The sequence below is a fragment of the Carcharhinus amblyrhynchos genome, chromosome 27, assembly GCF_965287045.1.
Source record: "Carcharhinus amblyrhynchos chromosome 27, sCarAmb.v2.hapA, whole genome shotgun sequence".
Taxonomy (NCBI): Eukaryota; Metazoa; Chordata; class Chondrichthyes; order Carcharhiniformes; family Carcharhinidae; genus Carcharhinus; species Carcharhinus amblyrhynchos.
In genome coordinates, this window is record NC_137350.1 from 24,626,616 (window position 1) to 24,646,808 (window position 20,193).

Consider the following 20,193-nt stretch of genomic DNA (forward strand, 5'->3'; position numbering starts at 1 on the left):
ATAGGATCGATATAAACTTGCCCGAAGTAGTTGCTGTGGACACTGCCATTATTACATCATATAGTTAAAACATTTACTAATAGACCTAGTGTGCTGCAATGTAATAATCCATTACCTGAACCTTTGTGATCCATGACATCACAAAAGGTGACCACAACCAACAACAGATACCTGATTGGAATCAGTAGCCATGTGACAATTCAACAATGGTCCACCATTTAAATATAAGCCTACAATAAAGTTTTTCTTCGACAAGGAACACGAGAGACAGGGCAATAGAAATACAAGCTGTGTGATCAATGATAGTAAACAACAAAATATTCTTATAAAAACTATTCAGCTGAATAAGGTGTCAGGTCTGTCTTTAATCAGATTTCAAAAGAGGCAAAAGGCTTCAGCAGACCTAGATGAGGGAGAAGAAAAAAAACAGACAGGATTCCCGTTGGCTCAATCCTGTATTGGCAGTGCATGTGTATGGACACCAAGTGATGACTGGGCTCCATTGTGATGTTCCTGTAGCTAAATTATCTCCCACATTCTGCTTATGAGATTGAAGAAATGCTATTTCAAAAAGATATTATTGGATTATTAGTGCTACAAAACAGTACCCAGGTGAGGATTCACCACCTCTGGAATAATCTTTTATAAAAGCAATCCTTTACTTAATTCACTGATATGCCTTGAAATGCCCATATTAACTGCTTGCAACATCAATTTTGATAAACATCAAGAATATTTTATATGCGAAAGGGAGACACACTTCATTTATGGAGAATATATTTAAGCAGCGATGTAGGATAATTTCTAAAAGGACACAATTTAAAATAATGCAAGTTTCCATATTCACAAGACTGGTACAACTGTGAAACCCATTGAAAGGACCCAATGATAAATTAGTTTTAGTAATGGCCAATTGTCAACTGCTTGTTCCTTTTCCAAAAATGTTTGCCCCTGCATTTTTGTTCTGTTTCTCCCTTTAATTGTTAGTGACAGATTTCCACACACATAATTATCTTAATTAACTCTTCCAGCTTTCTAACTTATCAATTGTTCATTTTCTCCATGACCACCACCTTGCGCTATCTACACTCCTCTTCGGAACTTTACTCTTCAATTATGTTTCACATATTTTCCCCTTTTAATGAAGTAACAAATAGCAGCATCAAAAATGGAGAGTGATGGCTAATTCAGTTCGTCTATCCTAACTCATCTGCTATTCACATTATTCACAATTTGAAGGAACGTGCTGTCATATTTATTGAAGGCAACTACACAATATGCAGAAATACTTCAAATTAGAAAATGTATATATTCATACATTTTATAAATCATAAACAAATTGGAGAAAGCACACATAAAAAAGTAGTATGGTTCCTGGTTCTTCTTCAAATATAAATACTTATATTTGTGGCATTAGCACTTAATTTAAGGCATTCGGATCGAACATCTTACATAGATGTTGTACATACAACATAAATACGGAAAGGTTACAGAAATTTAGAACATCAGTGTATAATAGATGTAAGAAGGGCAAGATACATACAGTATTAATTTCACTGCGTTTTACCTTTGATTTCAAATTTTGATCAGTTGCAAAGAAAACACTGCCCAGAGTTCAATGGAGAATGTGGACAAGTCATATTCTTGCATGCTGGGAATGAGAATGCAATTCTTTCAAAAGACGTGGACATTGCTGGCAAGATCAGCATATCCGTCCCTAATTAATTGCTTGCTAGGCTAGTTCAGGGGACTGTTAAGAGCCAACCAGATTGGTGTGGGTCTGAACTCACATTTAGGCTTGACCAGGCAGATTTCTTTCCCGAAAGATTAATGTACCAGATGGGTTTTTACAACAATCAACTATAGTTCCATGGTCACTATTACTGAGGCCATTAATTTCTAGATTCATTAATTGAATTTAAATTCCACCAAATGCTGAAAAGTCCATACAACATTAGCCTGCACCTCTGGATTACTAGCCCAGTGACATTAGTACTATGCTACCATCTTCCCTATTTATTCAATAAGATGTTTTCAGGAAAATGTAACACAGCCACACTTCACAAATCTCAGGCCGTTTGTCAGAGTATTTGAACCACCAACTATTAAACCAAAGAAGTTTCCGTAAAAAAAACACTGGAAAACGCATAGATCTTAGGGAAATCTTATTTTACACCTTTTATACCTTGTAGTCTGCTTTAGTCAGCACGTTCCAGCAACTTTTGGCCAAATTTCTGCATTGTACATTAAGTTTTAGAAATCAACATTCCAGTCTAGAATTGTACAGATTATTTTTAAAGAATAAGTGAGAAGAGCTTTGCAGGTGTCAACATTGAAAGAAAACACTATGTATATACAGAATTACAATTTCACTATGCATGGTTCCGAAAGACTTCTAGAAATTCTGCATATTTCTTCTTCATCTCTGTAACCCGTACCGCTGAAAAAAAGAGAAAAATCAACAATCATATTCTTTGACAAATTTCATGTGCTTAATATTCATGTCTATTAATAATTTAGAAACATTGCCTTGGAGTTTGCTACTTCATTTGTCTCGATGACACCATTTTTTAATAATTACAAATTGTTTGTATTATGTAGTTACATATACCTTGCCACCAGCAAACTCTGTTTAACTATAATTATTACTGTTTTATGCAGTAGTCTTTGGCAACATTGATTTCTGGACAAATGGCAGAGTAGGACCAGATATCCAAAGCAAGATGATGGGCATAAATTAGATGCGCATTTCATTGCAATCAAACACAATGCAAGTAAAAATTATGTATTTAGGTATGGCAACTTGGTGAAAAAAGTGTTTGGAAATAGATGATGTCCAATGCAGATCAGGCACTTCTAACCAGATAAAATGAAGCTCAGATTAGAGCAAAACTGTCACCACAATATTCTTTAAGCTTCTTCTTTAAGAAAAATATGAGAATATGCCTAATACACGTGTTTCAATTTTTTTCATTTTGCAAACTAGCTCTTCCTTACAAAGATACGTGGCTTGCAATACCTTTTCACACAATTCTACAACAGTAGAATATATTTAGCTGCATTCTAAGCTTCTTCACCAATGAATCTCTGACTCAGTGCCTGCACCGAGAGGATGCAAAACGAGAGGATACACGACTACTGCAACCACTGGAATTACAGGAACAGCAATCAGACGTGCATCATGACACTCACTAAAAATGTCCTCCACCACCGCGAATCATAGATTTGCACTCGCTATAAATTTGAGTTGTCCACTGGTTGTAAAAGAAGCTATATAAATGCAAGTCTTTGTATTTATTCTTTTTTAAAATTATAATGACAATAAAAATCACATTTATTCTTAAGGATAAAAGAGCATTAGATACAACTCAATAATATTACATCTCATCTCAACCTTTTTTTTACACGGGTGTATTTAAGATCCCATTGTTTGTGAATATTTCTGATTTCTGTTCCCAACCTTTGCATCCTATTCATCTTAACCCACATACTTGCTAATACAAAGTTTCATCTCGATGACATAATTTGCTTACTTTCCCCATCTACTAAAACTCATTTGTGCTTGACACAGCCAGACTCCACGATTGTAATGCTCTCTTGGACAACCCTGTGCCCTCCCTAAACTGCAGCTCATCACAAATTACTGCCCAAATCTTATTCTGTGCTACATCCCAAACACCCATCACCCCTGCTCTTCATTTTTGTGCAACTTCTTCCCCATGCATTACTAGTGGTGACTTAAAGTATCTGTGCTACAATTGCTGGGGTTACCTCAAAAAGCTGCTCCACCTATCTCTCCTCCTTCTAGGGATCTTATTTAAAACCAGTCTTTTTAAACAATCTTTTGATCACCCCTAACATTTCCTTTGTTGAGTTGATGCTCAATTAGTCCATTAGCTCTGAGGCAGCTTGAGTTATTTTCTATTTTCAAGGCACCACATAAATACAATTTATTATTACTGATGAATACTGTAACCTGTCTTGCGTAGTATTGCAATGAATTTGTTAAAGGGATATTTCATAAACAGAATGCTCAAGGCAGTTGAAAGAATGATCAGTCTACCATCTTGACAGTTCCACAAATTCAACAGCAATTAACAGAGTAATGAGAAGTGTCTCAAATTTGATGTTGCATCTGTTAGCATGCAAGCTAGTTGCATGCAACTGAGGTGATAACAAAAACTTCAATTTGTCCAAGATCTTTTAAGCTAAGTCAGAGGCAGGACAAAGAAAAGAAAAATTAGTCAATTAGTGCTCAACATTAGTGACCCCTGCTGGAAATGGTGCATCAATATTACACTAAACTCCTCTGAGCTCATTCTGATGCCCCCAGTGATCAAACAGCCACTGTTCCATGCGCACGCGCATGCACAACTACATAGCAACAGATAGCATGCTTCATGTCAAATATTGCATTTGGGCAAAAGAATTGACAAGCACACAACAACAAAATGTGAGTAAAAGGATACTCCTCATCATTGGTTACATGGATAATGATCCAAAAAGAAAACCTAGGGTGCTTCGAGCAATACAACCGCGCTCGAAGGAGCATGCTCCTAGAAAAAGTAGTGAAGGAATTTTAAAAACCCTGCTGTGCAGTGACAACTGATCACATAGTTCAACAAATCAATTAATGGGGAATATTAAGTATAATTATAACATAAGTCAGGTGATAAGAATGTATGCCAGAGATACATCTTCATGCAATCTGCAAAACCCTGAATATGCATTATGCCTGTAAAGTGTTTTATGTCACAATAAACAGCGACTATTTGCTAAAAACTAAATTTATAACCCAAAGTCAAAGAAAAATTAGCTCTATTTCCTCAATATTTATGAACAATTCTCTGCTGGAAAAAAGCAATATTAAAAGTGGTTGCCAGATTCCTTTTACTTACGTAATGTGGCAACTTCGCCACCTTCCCAGTTTATCACATCTTGCTGCAGTCCATTCACAATTGTCTCCAACTTCCTGCATGTATCACTTATCTCCGCTAATGCAGTAAGCTCCTTTATAAAGAGGTGTAAGAGCACATCAGATTACAAGCACTTTAGGATTCTGATATTGTCTGGACATTAAATTTTGTATCTTCAACCAGGTCAGTAACAGTATCAAATGAACTGGCCAACTAATATGCGTACAAACTAACATCTGATTTGACTTGGAGGGCTCATTTTGTGCAAGGCAGGCAAATTTTATGCAATAGGCCTTACATTTAAGTGTACTGATTGCAACTGTGAAGGAGCTATGTCAACAGACTGCAATTGCATCAAGTTCATGTAACTAAACCACAAATCTATTGTCAACACATTTCAAGAGGTCATGTGTTTTTTTTTCCCTCAAACCACAACATTTCCATAGAAATTCAAGAACTAATATCTATCATTACTGTCATGATGCACTTCAGCCTCCTAGGAAATGGATATTATAGGGGGTTAGACTGCACTAGAAACAAATAGCTCTGTTTAAAAGGTTAATAAACAACCAAATCTTGTAAAGAACATATGCAATATACTTTATCAATTGTTCAAGACGTTATCAGAAGCATCCCTCCCCAAGGCAATAATTTCAATTGCAGAAATCAGCAATTATATTTTAGTTTTCCAAAACTGATGTGCAACTATTTGGGCTACCTTGACAGTTACACTTACTATACAATACCTATTAAACAATCAATAATTAGACAACATTAATTATGCTTCAATTATCTCAGTACTGCACTTTAGGCTCATAAGTAAGTAAAAGTCTTACATTAATACAAGATGTCAAGAGTTTATGAACTGTTTTGCAGAGTGATCCAAAGTTGCAAAGTTGAGGTGGTGCCTTGTTACAATGAACACCAAATTCATGCTCAAATGCTAGTGAAAACACGGTCATTAGCTGATGGAAGTCCGAAAGGGTAAGCTTCAAGGTTTGAAAAATGGTATCATTACTCTCTGTGGGACCCAGGAAAACAACCTAAATAGAAAGCAAGGTAAACATAAAAGTTACTGGCATTGTTACCAAGGTAATTCCTTCCTCAAAAAGTATGAACAAATAGAAATTAATACAAAAATCAAATACTGCTGATGCTGGAAATTCAAAAATAGAAAATACTGCAAAAACACAGCAGGGCAGGCAACATCTGTGACCCTTCATCAGGTCTTTTAGTCACTGACCTGAAACGTTAATATTGTTTATTTCCACGGATGCTGCTGGAACTGCAGCTAATCACTGAACAATCATAGACAGGTTCTTTCTTGCTAAGGACAAACAACTTTTTCAGGATAAGCCAGGTCTAAGAAGTTTGAAATAAGCTGCAAAACTTACTGTTTTCTTCATCTCTTCAAGGTGTTCATTTGTTTTCTTTAATTCTTCCGAAAGTTGAAACAACAATTTCTCCATGGAATCAATTGAAGGTGGCAAGCATTTCCTGAAGGTATTTTTAGATAAGGAAAATAAATAACAGAACACAGAATTGCTCGTCGCTATCATAGTTTAAATTTGATGTAAGTCTTACTCTTTCCTAAACATACTGTGTTTATTGAGCTCAGGAAAATCAAAAGAACTATAATACATTTGCTAGGAGTCAGCTTTACAGAAGTAGTAGGATTCTGTCCTTTGAATCAGAAGGTAGTTAATGCAAGTCACACTTGGAACTTTGAACATTGAATCTGGTACTTTAGCTGTTGGAGTGCAACAGTTGCAGAAACCATCTTTTGGATGAAAGTCAAGCAGAAAAACTGAAAGCTCTCCAGGTGGGATTTAAAATCACGTTATAAATTTTTTAAAAATCAGAAGCCAATGTTCTATTATTCAACACTAGCAAAACAGATAATCAATCACTTACTTCATTGTTTGTGAATCTTGCCATGAGCACATGAGCTCCCATGTTCCCTGACTACAACAGTGACTACACTTTGAAAGTACTTAATTTACTGTGGAACACTTTGGGAGTCCCAAAGACATGGAAGTCACAATATAAATGCAACTCCTGTTTTTCACTACTTGTCTATAATATTGTCTTTAATATTCCTATAACAAACTTGTAGATTCAAAGTAACTTTCTAAAATGGTTTATCTCAGCAATATACGAGCTGTATGTTTTCTAAGCTTCAGGAATAACTGTATGCACATGTGAATCTTATAACAACAACTCGTAGGTAGTAAAATGTTGGATCAAAGTCTCTTAACAGGTTCAGGATGGCAAAGCAAAATTCTACTTGCTTTCTTCCTCGTGATTCAAAGTTGGCCTCAGCTTTTTTAAGAAGTCTGTGTGCATCAAGAGAAAGGTTGAACTCGAAGTTTGCCGGTGAACAAAGATGAGGGTCATTTCGAACTTCAATCAGCAGCTGTGAATTCCATTCATGAACAGAACTTAAAAATACAATAAAAATTAGAACCAAATCATAGAACCATTGAAATCCTACAGTGCAGAAAGAGGCCATTCAACCCATTGTATCCACACCGGCTCTCCAAAAGCACATCCCACACTGCCCCTCCCTCTCCTTCCTTTCCCCGTAGCCTCATGCACTTACCATGGCTAATCCACTTAATCTATGCATTTTAGGACAAGGGGGGGCAATTTAGTGCTGTCAATCTCGTTTCATCAGCACGTTTTAAAGTTTCAAAGAGAAGTTTCAATTCACTGGCCCTGGACTCACTGGATTTTCTCAGCACATAATGTTAAGAGTCCATTTTAAACTCTTTACTTAAAATGGAAAAAAGCATGTCAGCACTAGGCTTATTTAACACATTTGATACACTTCTAGTAGAATACTTTTCATTAATTTCAGGTAACTCTCACCAGCATTTAATCATATAGTTTCAAGTGCTCTCTCGATACTTTAACAAAGTCTTTGTACAAAAAAAAGACCAAAAGTGTAAAATCTATAATTGCATCAAATGTTTTTCAGAATTCAGGTGGATCAAGCACAAAAGTTTCTTATAATCATCTTTAAACTTTATTGAAATCTCAGCTGAAGATGGCGACAATACAGGTGTATTAATACTTACAGCCCCATTATGCTTTATTAAAATCCTACAAATGACAGTGCAGTAGGAACTTAATGCAGTTGTTTTTATAAGACATCATATGTAAGAAATCATCATTTCTAACTTGCAATAAATGATGTCACAGTATACATTTGTGAACATGTTCATTATTGCTTTGTTATTACAATTCTAGCAGATTTCCTCTGACCTTCAGAGACAAAACCAATTGAAGTCTACAAATGTACTGTGTGAAAGAGCATTGGATAATTGGAGAATGCACAGGCATAATTCAGTCCCTATTTTAAAATCATACATTCAGACCTTATCTTTAAATATTCTGATTTTATACCTATTATCATTTAGTAGCAAAATTTTTAGCAATTTAGAAAGTAGAGTTGGTTAGAGTATAGCAATTTCTCTAAAGTGCAAGTTGAGGTATACGTGCATGTAGATGTCAGTTGTCAACAGGAATATCCATCACTTTCTTCACCATACCCCAGTCAACAGCCTAATGACATGTGAAGACAGTCTATCCTAGATTAAATGTAAGCCAGTTAGGGACTCTATGCCTTTAGGAGAGGACGAGAATGGATCAAAAACAAAAGACAAAAAAAACAATTTGACATAATCAGGGAAAGGGAAGTAGGTGTGGACAGTTGGAGTGTTAGAAATAAATCTAAATATTTATGATATATTAATTTTTGAACCTGCCTGCAGAGTTGTGATCTACATCAATGCATGACAAATGCATACAGGTCTTGAGAGATAAACAGGAAATGAACTATTTTTTGAAAACAAAAATGGCAGAAATACAAAACAGAATCACAAAACGACTGAACAAATTTACTTACACAATAGGACTCTACTTACCTAATACTTTTTGAATCTGTGGTTTCAGCTGCAGTAATTTGTTTATATTGTTGGAGGCCACCCAGCATTTTATCCATCATCACCAACTGTCTATAAGGACTCGCTTGACCCTAACGAAAATATTACAACTTTGTAAATGTTGGTCAGAGCAGCATTTAACATACCATAAAAGCAACGATAATGTGCACTACCTTTTAATCAACCTACTTCTGCAAATAATGTTGTGTGCACCCATGTAAACTGCCACAACTAAGAATGGCAGATCAAACTGGGTCACAGGTTACCTAAGCATTATGGAACATAGGGAGTCTACACAGATACAGTACCAACACAAGCATGTTTGGGTCAGTGGTATTGTATGATGCCAATAATTTCAGATCTGTGGTCTGAAGACCCAGAGAAGAAGTCAGGCTCGGTAGCAGCCATTTGGAGTTTAAACAAAATCCATGGCACACTGTTGGTGTGAAGGGTACCAGCCAATATATTGGTAAAGGGGTTACTGGCCAGTGCTCTTAATGCCTATCATAAATGTGGACAGCAGGCCTAAGAACAGAAAAAACAATTCAAACTGGGCATCCATGAGGGACTGCAGGCCATCAGCTGCAACAGAACCTTATTTAATCACTATCTATTACCTGCAGGTCTGGCATATCCCCCACTCCACAATTGCCATTGAGCCAGGGAACCGGAATGGAAGAGAGCATGCCAGGAAGAGAGCATGCCATGACCAAGCACACCTATAAATGAGGTGTCAGTCAAAAAGCTACAAGAGAAATGCATATTAAAATGCAGAATCAGCATGCCACAGGCAGAAGTAAATGATCCCACAACCAACAGATCAGTTCAAGCTTTACTGACCTGCTACACCCAGTTGTGAAAGGTGATGGGCGATTAAACAACAGGAAGAGAAGGCTTCACAAATAACTCCATCCTCAATGATGTAGGAGACCAGCACACTAGTGCAAAAGACAAAGCTGAGGTGTTTGCATCCATCTTCAGTTGGAAGTGCCAAACAGATGACACATCTCAGCCGTCCTCCTGAGGTCTCCAACATCACAGATAATAATTTTAGCAAATTCAGTCGGTCGCTTCATCAACGACCTTACTTCCATCACGGCAGAATGGGGATAATTGCTCAATGTTCAGTACCATTTACAGTTCCTCAGATACTGAATCAGTCTGCGCTCCACGAAGCAAGATTTGGACAACATTCAAGCTTGGGCTGGCAATTGCCAAGTAACATTCAAGCCAGGTAATGACCACTTCCAACTAAATAGAATCTAACCAACTCCCCTTGACATTCAACTGCATGATTATCTTCAACATACATCTCTACTTCTGACCTTGAGATGGATCAAACCTGTTATGAGTCCAGGAACCTAGTGGCCCTGACAGAATCCAAACTGAGCATCAGTGAGCATCCTATTGCTGAATAGGTGCTGCTTGGTCACATCTGGACTTGGCCATTCCTTTACTGTCGCTGGGTCAAGATCCCGGAATCCTTTCCCAATAGCAGTGTATGTACCTACACCAGATAACTGTGGAAATTAAAAATGGCAGTTTACCACCACCTCGTCAAGAGCAATTATCGTTGGGTCAGTGATATTCACATCAAAAGAAGAATTTTTAAAAATCTTCTGCTCATCATGTTGCAGTACTCTTCAAATAGGTACATTGGGCTACTTCCATAAGATCCAAATCTAGTGTATTTGCAATGGAAGTCCTGCATTGCATTTTATGGAAAGAAATTCAATTGTTGGACTACTATACAGTATTAGCAGCAGAACACTGAAGAAATTCCCAAATCAAAATGCTAACCAAGGAGATAACTGAAATAACTAGCAGTTAAATTATCCATAGATCAAAAAGAGCTCAACTATACTATCCTAGAACATCACCCCATGGGAAATTTGAAATGTTTAGACTATTCTAAAATTAGATTAAGTGAGGTAACTTTAAAAAAAGCAAGAAGATACATTACCGAAAAGAGATCAAAGTCCTCAGCACTGCAGACTCCCAAGTTATGCCCAAGCCAGGTCATTTCTGTGAAACAGAAGTGTTAGTGTTTCCAAACTAAAGCTTTTTTTCAATCAATTTAATGAGGAACAGTGTTAATTTTCTTTTGAAAATTAGCAGTTATTCTTTCAAATTTGATTGCAATAGGTACAAGAAAGATATTGTGCCCTGTATTCCTCTGAGTATAGCTGAGCAGATAATTGATACATTAAAAATGAATTTTAAAAATTTGATAAGATTGATACAGAGAAACTATCTTCCTGATGGGTTCATCTTAAAACTAGCACTAAATTTTCTGAGTGAAAACAGGAAACACTTCCTCCACACAAAGGATATCAGAAATGTGAAATTCACTTTCCTAAAAGACTGTGGGAACTAGGTCTAATTATAGTCATAGAGCAATCCAGAAGCAGGCCTGTGGGCCCAACCAGTCCTCGCCGACCATGGTGCCCTCCCAACTAATCCCAACTGTCTATGTTTGGCCTATATCCCTTTAATCCTTTCCCATCCATGCACTTATCAAAATGCTTTTCGAATGTTGCTATTGAACCACTTTCAATGGTAGTTCATTCCATACATGCACCATCCTCTGCATGAAGAAGTTATCCCTCAGAAACCTTTTAAATCTTTGAGCTCTTGGGGTGGCCACTCCTGGAATACTCAGTACAATTGTCAAACAAGTTCAGCATTCCTCAAAGTGCAAACTGAATCATTTCTCAACGAGCAGTCTCCAGATTCTGATAAGTTTTCCTCTTCTTTTGCCAATATGTCAGTTACACCCCTTCTCTTCCCTGCTTCCCCCTGCCATTCAGTTTCACTGCATTATTCCTCTCTTGAATTTCCACTCAGCTCATCAAGTTCAAATAAAAATCAGAAGTTTGATGCCCCTAAAAGTTGTTCTACATATTGCCTGCACAATGCAAAACAATGAAAATTGAGACGGTGCACTATTTTATTTAGTCATATCTTTTGATTTTGACTTATTGTCACATGTATTAGCATACAGTGAAAAGTATTGTTTCTTGCCCGCTATAGCGACAAAGCATACTGCTCATAGAAAAGTAAACAGAGAGTGCAGTCATAGATAGGGTGTAGAGAAAGATCAACTTAATGCAAGTTAGATCCATTCAGAGGTCTGATGGCAGCAGGGAAGAAGCCGTTCTTGAGTCAGTTGGTGAGTGACCTCAGACTTTTCCCCGATGGAAGAAGGTGGGAGATGTCCAGGGTGCATGGGGTCCTTAATTATGCTAGCTGCTTTGGCAGCAGGAAGTGTAGACAGAATCAGTGGATGGGAGGCTGGTTTGAGTGATGGATTGGGCTACATTCACAATCTTTTGTAGTTTCTTGCGGTCTTGGGCAGAACAGGAACCATATCAAGCTGTAAGAAAACTAGACAGAATGCATCTATGGTGCATCTGTAAATGTTGGTGAGAGTCGTAGCTGCATGGGTATTTTCCAACAGGATGCTGCCACACATTCCATTTCAGATGACCACCCAGTCTAGACAGGAAGGATTTCGACCTTGGTTGGCTCCGAGCAAAAATAAAACCAACCACCATGCATATCCACAACCTTGTTTGCCGATGACTGCTGTGTGATGGTTCATTCATGCAAAGGACACTTGACCTCTTCATTGCTTCTCATAAAAGGCTTGACCCATTGCCAATATTGCCAAGACAAAGATGACAGCAGGACAGAACAGCTGTGGCAGAGATAGGACAGGGAAGCCAACCTGGGCTACAAATTCCACTCTCCCACGCAATAACATGCCCCTGCTGCGGAAGAACTTGTGGATGCAGAGTTAGGCTCCTTAATCATCTAAAGACTTGCCATGCATGACGAACATCATCCTCAATCTCAATGGGCTGCTGACAACACTCCATTTCATTCAACAAAGCACATTTCAAAGCAACTTTTCAAAGCAAACACTTGCGTGATAAATTAAATACCTGCTTTATATACTTCTTTATAGGATTTTGGTAGCTAGCCAATAGCACTTACATTTAATATGCTGATCCAAGCAAGCATATATGAAAGATACACTTTGCACCAAACCCATTTCGATGACTTATCTATAAACCGCCTTTTGACAACACTTTGATCTTACTTTGTTCTAGTTCAGACCGCAAAGCAAAATACAGGTCTATCTGCTGCCCCTAATCAATCTTTCACTATTGAAGTCCCACACTGGCAAGAATTTAGCAAGCTAAAGGACCCCACACACCCCGGACATTCTCTCTTCCACCTTCTTCCGTCAGGAAGAAAAACAAAACTCTGAGGTCCTGTATCAACTAACTCAAGAACAACTGCTATCAGACCGTTGAATGGACTTACCTTGCATTAAGTTGATCTTTCTCTACACCCTAGCTATGACTGTAATACTGCATTCTGCACTCTCATTTCCTTCTCTATGAACTGTATGCTTTGTCTGTATATGTTAATACATGTGACAATAATAAATCAAATCAAATAAGAACAAATGGCAACATGGGGACTAGAAATTTGAAATTCTCACTGATTTCATGACCACCCACTCTGAGGTGGGAGGGAAAGCGGGCTCAACAATGCAAACTGTGTCCAAAGCATAACAGAGCAATTTCAGGATTTTGTGTTAATTTCCGCATACCTGGAACTCTGAAGTTGCAGACTGTTTTAAAGAGGCAAAGACTGGCAGTTCACTGTTTTCCTAACCCATCCACCTCTTACAAGTTCTAAAGTATAATAAGCACTTTAAAAAATAAAGACAATTTCCTACTTTTTATTACAAGATCTGTTTCATAGTCTTGCGTGGAGTGAAAATGTAGTTCTGCAAATTTTCTTTCGAGTGGTGGATAGCAGCTATCAAACAAGAAGAAATGATTTAACCATTAATTCCTTCACTACTATGATGCATTAACATGTTAGAATGAATCTGGTTACAACTTTGTATTGGATGTAATATGACAAGCTGTATGGGTCAGCTGACCCAGTAAACCATGGAACCAATTACAGAATGATGTAATAGACAACTGACTCAATATAAATAAGAACCTGTTTGGAATTGTTTTTTGGGGGGGGGGGGGGGGGGGGGTTGGTGTTGGAGTGGCCCAGGGCATGGCCCCAAGTTTGGAGCAAAGGATGTGTCTTTATTAAATCTTTTCTTTGATTTATAAGTTGGAATAAGTTTTGTTCTATTTTTTATGGTCAACATTTGAAGAGTTACTTCTGATGAAATGTGTTTATTCCAAGCACGTATGTTGTAGAATCCTTACATAAAATGAATGGCAAAAAAACTGACGTATCAATACGTTAAAGAGTTAGAACTCAGCATAACAAGATGAAACATTTTGTCTCTGTGGATCTCTTGGTGTATGAAGTCCATTGGCCATAAATTGAGCTTAAAATCAATGCTGCCATCAATCTGTTTATATTCCAAATGAAATTACCAACAAATTTTGGTGTACTGAGTTATGCAGCAGAGCGCAGCTTTCTGTAACGTCTTATGTTTGGGGTTGTGGGTTGTACACAAAGAAAAAGATGTGGTTTGCACACAGGTTCAAATTAAAAATCTAATCCCACATCATTCTTTTTTTTAGGATAAAACATTCCATAAACACCGAAGAACATGAAAATACACATTGGAGACCATGGAATACCTGATGCATAACCATTCTAAGATTTGAAGTCTGTCCATGCCTGGCGTGCACAGCAACCGAACAATCGCATCTGAATCATTCACACCGACTCCTTCCAGAAATGGACATTTCAGATTCTGAAATAGAAATTACTAACATTAGGATAAGCCTAGGCATTCTCATGCTGAGACTGAGGAAATATGGCATGTCAGCTATGACTCTCACCAACTTTTACAGATGCAACATAGAAAGCATCCTTTCTGGTTGTACCACAGCTTGGTATGGCTCCTGCTCTGCCCAAGACCGCAAGAAACTACAAAAGGTCATGAATGTAGCCCAATCCATCAAACAAACCAGCCTCCCATCCATTGACTGTCTATACTTCCAGCTGCCTCAGCAAAGCAGCCAGCATAATTAAGGACCCCACACACCCTGGACATTCTCTCTTTCACCTTCTTCCTTTGGTAAAAAGATACAAAAGTTTGAGGTCACGTACCAACCGACTCAAGAACAACTTCTTCCCAGCTGCTGTCAGACTTTTGAATGGAGCTATCTTGCATTAAGTTGATCTTTCTCTACTCCCTAGCTATTAGCATAACACATTCTGCATTCTCTCATTTCCTTCTCTATGAATGGTATGCTCTGTCTGTATAGCACGCAAGAAACAATACTTTTCATTGTATGTTAATACATGTGACAATAATAAATTAAATCAATGAAATTTCATAATATTTTATGCAGAGGCTGCATCACACCAAAACAGAAATTGAATGTGCACTTGTCAAGATACAGGAGTAAAATGAAGATTCAAAAATTGAATAAAATCAAGATTTAAAAACAAAATTGCGATAAAATAAAGAATTTGATACAAGTGGATTTGCTTCAAAGTGTTTTGATATGCAAATTAGTTCAGCAGCAGGAAAACAAATGCTTACCTAAGTGACTAGGGGGGTTAAACTATGGTGTACAGAAATAGGCATTAGGACTGCAGAAGAAGTGAGTTCAAAGTGGAAAGACAAGAAAATAATTTGCACCTATATGCTAAAAGGCTGGTCCACAGGGTTATCTTGATAGGATAACGTTAAAGGAGGGAAACAGTATATTCAAAGCAGGACAACCGAATACAGTAGGGTAGGCGCAAGTACCACCATAGCTACACCCAGCCAGAGAAAGCAGGCTCTCCCGAAAACATATTGATACAGGAAGATATTGTTTTAAGAACTCTCAAAGAGAAGAAACACTGAAGAGAGGTTTTCCTAAACTGGAACGTAACATACAGGTGGTAACTTTATGCTGGATTTAACTCAGAATTATATAATATTGGATGTTGTTTAAGAGGCATTTCTCAAAGTTTAGGAATGTACATAGTTCGAAACATAGATTAATTTCATGAGATACTGTACATCTATAGATAGTATCATAGTTAAGTGAACTGTTGTGGTATATTGTAGCCTGTGTGTTTCTTATAAATTGATAAATATTTACAAACTTATTACAAGAAGACTCCACTGTTTTCTCACTAGTTTGCATATGTTTCCGCATATTATACCAAATTGAAAATATACACCACTAAGAACCCGTGTTCCAAGTTAATATAACCTAAAACATGCAAGAAATATCAAATAAACAATGAGACAATTCTTCATAACGTACCAGATGTCTGTCCATCTTTGAAACATTTTGGGCATAATAAAATGAGGATTCTCATAACAATTCTATTGCAGAATGTGACAAGTCCACTTTATAATCATAAATATTTACAACAGGAATATTTTGTTTATGTTTGAAAGCACAAACTTGTGCTGGAGGAAAGTGGAAAGCAACATATTCTTAAATGATACAATTTCAGGCACTGCAGTGCTCATCTTAGGCAACTTACATCATTCACAAGATAAACCTATTTTGCAATGGGATTGATGTTTGAATGACTAATCAAATAACTTGAAACGTCATGCTCAATTTGCCCTTCTGCATTTTGTTTAAATGGATTTGGATCACCTTCCTTTCCAAATAAAAAATCAGGAATACTCACTTTACATTCTCAACAATTGCTTCTGTACTTTTAAGGGAAAGTCATTCTAAAGATGTCTTGTTTAACATGGGCAACATGTTGAGAGTTTTTACCCTGCCCTGAACATAACAACATCTCCATAGCAGCCAATAAATCATTTTAACCTTTAGATTTTGTACAAGGATAGTGCACAATTAAACCATCCTATTGGGCAACAAAGATATGCAGAAATCCTGCAACTTAACACTCGACTGTTAAGGACCTTACATAGAAACACAGGAAAGTAGGCCCATTCAGTCCTTCAAGCCAGCTCCATCAACACAATCATGCCTCAGCCTGTATCTCAACACCTTAACCGCTATGCTCTTCCCATATCCTTTGACAACTTTCAAGTCTAGAAATCTATCTACTTCCTTCTTAACTATATTGACTGACTTGGCCTCCATTATCAGTGGTAAAGAATGCCACAGATTTGCCACTCTCTCTGAATGAGGGGGAAGTGCATTCACTTCATTTCAGGGGGTTCCAGTTCACATCTCATGGGATCCAGGGTGAGATATTTAAATGAATACAAAATCGGCTTCTTGACAGAAGCCAGAGGGTGGTTGTAGAGAGCTACTTTTCAAACTGGAGGCCTGTGACCAGCAGTGTGCCTCAGGGATCAGTGCTGGGCCTACTGTTATGTGTCATTTATATTAATGATTTGGATGAGAATATAGCAGGCATGGTTAGTAAGTTTGCAGATGACACTAAGATTGGTGGCATAGTGGACAGTGAAGAAAGTTTTCTCCATTTGCAACAGGATCCTGATCAATTGGGCCAGTGGGCTGACGAATGGCAAATTGAGTTTAATTTAGACAAATACGAAGTGATGCATTTTGGTAGACTGAACCAGGGCAGGATTTATTTAGTTAATGGTAAGGCGTTGGGGAGAGTTACAGAACAAAGAGATCAAAAGGTACATGTTCATAGCTCCTTGAAAGTGGAGTCACAGGTGGACAGAGAGGTGAAGAATGCATTCAACATGCTTGGTTTTATACAGGAGTTGGAATGTCTTGTTGAAGTTATACAAGACATTGATAAGGCCATAATTGGAAAACTGTGTGCAATTCTGGTCACCCTGTTATAGGAAGGATATTATTAAATTAGAAAGAGTGTAGAAAAGATTTACTAGGATGCTACTGGGACTTGATGGATTGAGTTATAAGGAGAGGCTGAATAGACTGGGACTTTCTTCTCTGGCACATAGGAGGCTGTGGGGTGATCTTATAGAGGTCTATAACATAATGAGGATCATAGATCAACTAGATAGTCAATATCTTTTCCCAACGGTAGGGGAGTTTAAAACTAGAGGACATAGGTTTAAGGTGAGAAGGGAGAGATACAAAAGTGTCAAGAGGGCCAATTTTTTCAGAGGATGGTAAGTGTCTGGAACAAGCTGCCAGAGATAGTAGTAAAGGCGGGTACAATTGTCTTTTAAAAAGCATGTAGATCGCTGCATTGGTATGATGGGTATAGAAGGATATGGGCCAAATGCAGGCAACTGGGATTAGCTTAGGGGTTTTAAAAGGGCAGCATGGGCAAGTTGGGCCATAGGGCCTGTTTCCATGCTGTAAACCTCTATGACATCAATGCTGCAGTTACATTGGAAACACAGCCCAAACCTGAAAGTCAAAACCCATTTGGCAAAGATGTGCAGGTTAGGTGGATTGGCCATACTAAATTACTCCAGAATATGTAGATTTAGGGGGATTAGCCAGGTCAATGCATAGGATGGGTCATGGTCCTGGGCAAGATGCTCTGTCAGAATGACAGTACAGGCTCGATCGCCTGAATACCTCCTTCAACACAACACAGATTCTATGATTCTAAAGAAAGATGTTAAGGGATTCATGGGCTTAACATATGAGGTTACAGGGATGCAGAACAGTGATCCTGGATAAGATGTTCTTCACACACCTGACAAAAGAACACCGCTTCCGAAAGCTTGTGGGATTATTATTAAATGAACTGGTTGGACTTAAACCTGGTGTTGTGAGACTTCTTACTAAGATGTTCTGCCACAGAGTCAGTACAGATTCAACGGGCTGAATGGCCTCCTTCTGCACTGTGGGGACTGTAAAGAACAAATGCAAAGGGAGACAGGTCTCGATTCACTACAAGATTTAGACACCTGATTATAATCCACCTACGGTAGAACTAAAATTGGAAAGGAACTCAGTCTGAATCCTGAATTTTCATGTTTTTAATTGCAAAGACAGAAATTGCCATAAACATATCAAAGTTGTTTCAATGCCGTCACTAATTCGCCGCCGGCCTCCTCAGCGCATACATTTAAATGGCTTTTATCTTCCTCTTACCAAGAGTTTTTGCAACACCCGAACTCCCAACTGCACTTCGCTCAAACCTGCCGCCATTACCAACCGTCACCGTGACAAAGGCCGCCGCCCGGCCCCGGGGGACAGCCACCCTCCCCGCCCATTGGCTCAATGCGGCTGTCTATCACACGTTCCGTCCACCGATTCGACAGAGGAGCTGTCAATCTAGAGCACCCTGTCCATTGATTGGCTGTCTGCAGCTGTCAATCTATAACGTACCGTCTGTTGATTGGCTTACACTAGCTATCAATCAGTACCGTCCCGCCCCGTAACAGGGATGGGCCTGTGCGCATGCGCTTTATCATTCCACTGTCCCCACCACTGCCCCCAAGTGGAAAAAGCAAATTGTCCTTTGGCACAGCTAATAACGAACTTGACCAAAGAACAAAGGGAAATGTATTAACTTGAGTAATATTATAACAACCATTGATTTGATTTATTATTATATTGGGATACAGTGAAAAGTATTGTTTCTTGCGTGCTATACAGGTAAAGCACACCGTTCATAGGGTACATATGAACAGTGTCTCACAGCACCAAAATCCTGAGTTGGATTCCTGGCCTGGGTCACCGTCTGCAGATTTATCGAATCATAGAATCTGTATGGGGCAAAATGAGGCCATTTGGCCCATCTAGTCTTCACCGACCACAATCCCACCCAGGCCCTATTCCCATAACCCCACATTTACTCTGCTAATCCCCCTGACGCTAGGGTCAATTTAGCATGGCCAATCAATCTAACCACATATCTTTGGACTGTGGGAGGAAACCAGAGCACCCAGAGGAAACCCATGCAGACATTGAAAGAATGTGCAAACTCCACATAGGTCAGAATTGAACCCAGTTCTGTGAAGTAGTACTACCAACCACTGTGCTATTTTCTGCCCCCCACCATGCCACTGTGCCACCCCATTCTACCTGTATCTGTGCAGGTTACCTCCAAGTGCTCCGGTTTCCTCCCCGTCTGAAAGACATGCTGGTTAGGTTGATTGGCCCGCAGTGTACCCGAACAGGTTCCAGAGTATGGCAACTAGGGGATTATCAGAGTAACTTCATTGCAGTGTTAATGTAAGCCTACTTGTGACAGTCATAAATAAACTTTTAAAACATAGGGGAGAAGGAAAGGAGAGGGTGCAGAATGTAGAATTACAGTCATAGCTAGATGTAGAGAAAGATCAACTTAATATAAGGTAGGTCTATTCAAAAGTCTGATGGCAGCAGGGAAGAAGTTGTTCTTGAGTAGATTGGTATGGGACCTCAGCCTTCTGTATCTTTTTCCCGGTGGAGGAAGGTGAGAGAATGTCCTAGTGCGTGCGGTCTCTGATAATG

At 38.4% G+C, this 20,193-nt stretch overlaps 1 protein-coding gene across 1 annotated transcript; it reads right to left on the reverse strand.

Moving 5' to 3' along the window:
- Positions 1-345: 345 nt before the first annotated feature.
- Positions 346-18,925, reverse strand: haus7 (HAUS augmin-like complex, subunit 7). Its single transcript, XM_080213732.1, has 10 exons — positions 18,847-18,925; positions 14,497-14,612; positions 13,617-13,699; positions 10,827-10,888; positions 8,846-8,955; positions 7,208-7,357; positions 6,311-6,413; positions 5,753-5,959; positions 4,899-5,010; positions 346-2,440 (listed from the first exon to the last, which is right to left on the reverse strand). Exons 1-10 carry the CDS (start codon positions 18,901-18,903, stop codon positions 2,373-2,375), a joined length of 1,068 nt encoding a protein of 355 aa, XP_080069858.1. The 5' UTR covers positions 18,904-18,925; the 3' UTR covers positions 346-2,372.
- Between the last annotated feature and the right edge of the window lie 1,268 nt (positions 18,926-20,193).

Excerpts from the sequence above, each read along its gene's own strand:
- haus7 (XM_080213732.1), bottom strand. The coding sequence starts at position 18,903 with ATGGCGGCAGGTTTGAGCGAAGTGCAGTTGGGAGTTCGGGTGTTGCAA. Across the intron at positions 13,700-14,496 it reads TTAGAATGGTTATGCATCAG|CTGCTATCCACCACTCGAAA; the intron begins GTATTCCATGGT and ends CTTGTTTGATAG. Across the intron at positions 7,358-8,845 it reads ACAGATTCAAAAAGTATTAG|TTCTGTTCATGAATGGAATT; the intron begins GTAAGTAGAGTC and ends TGTATTTTTAAG.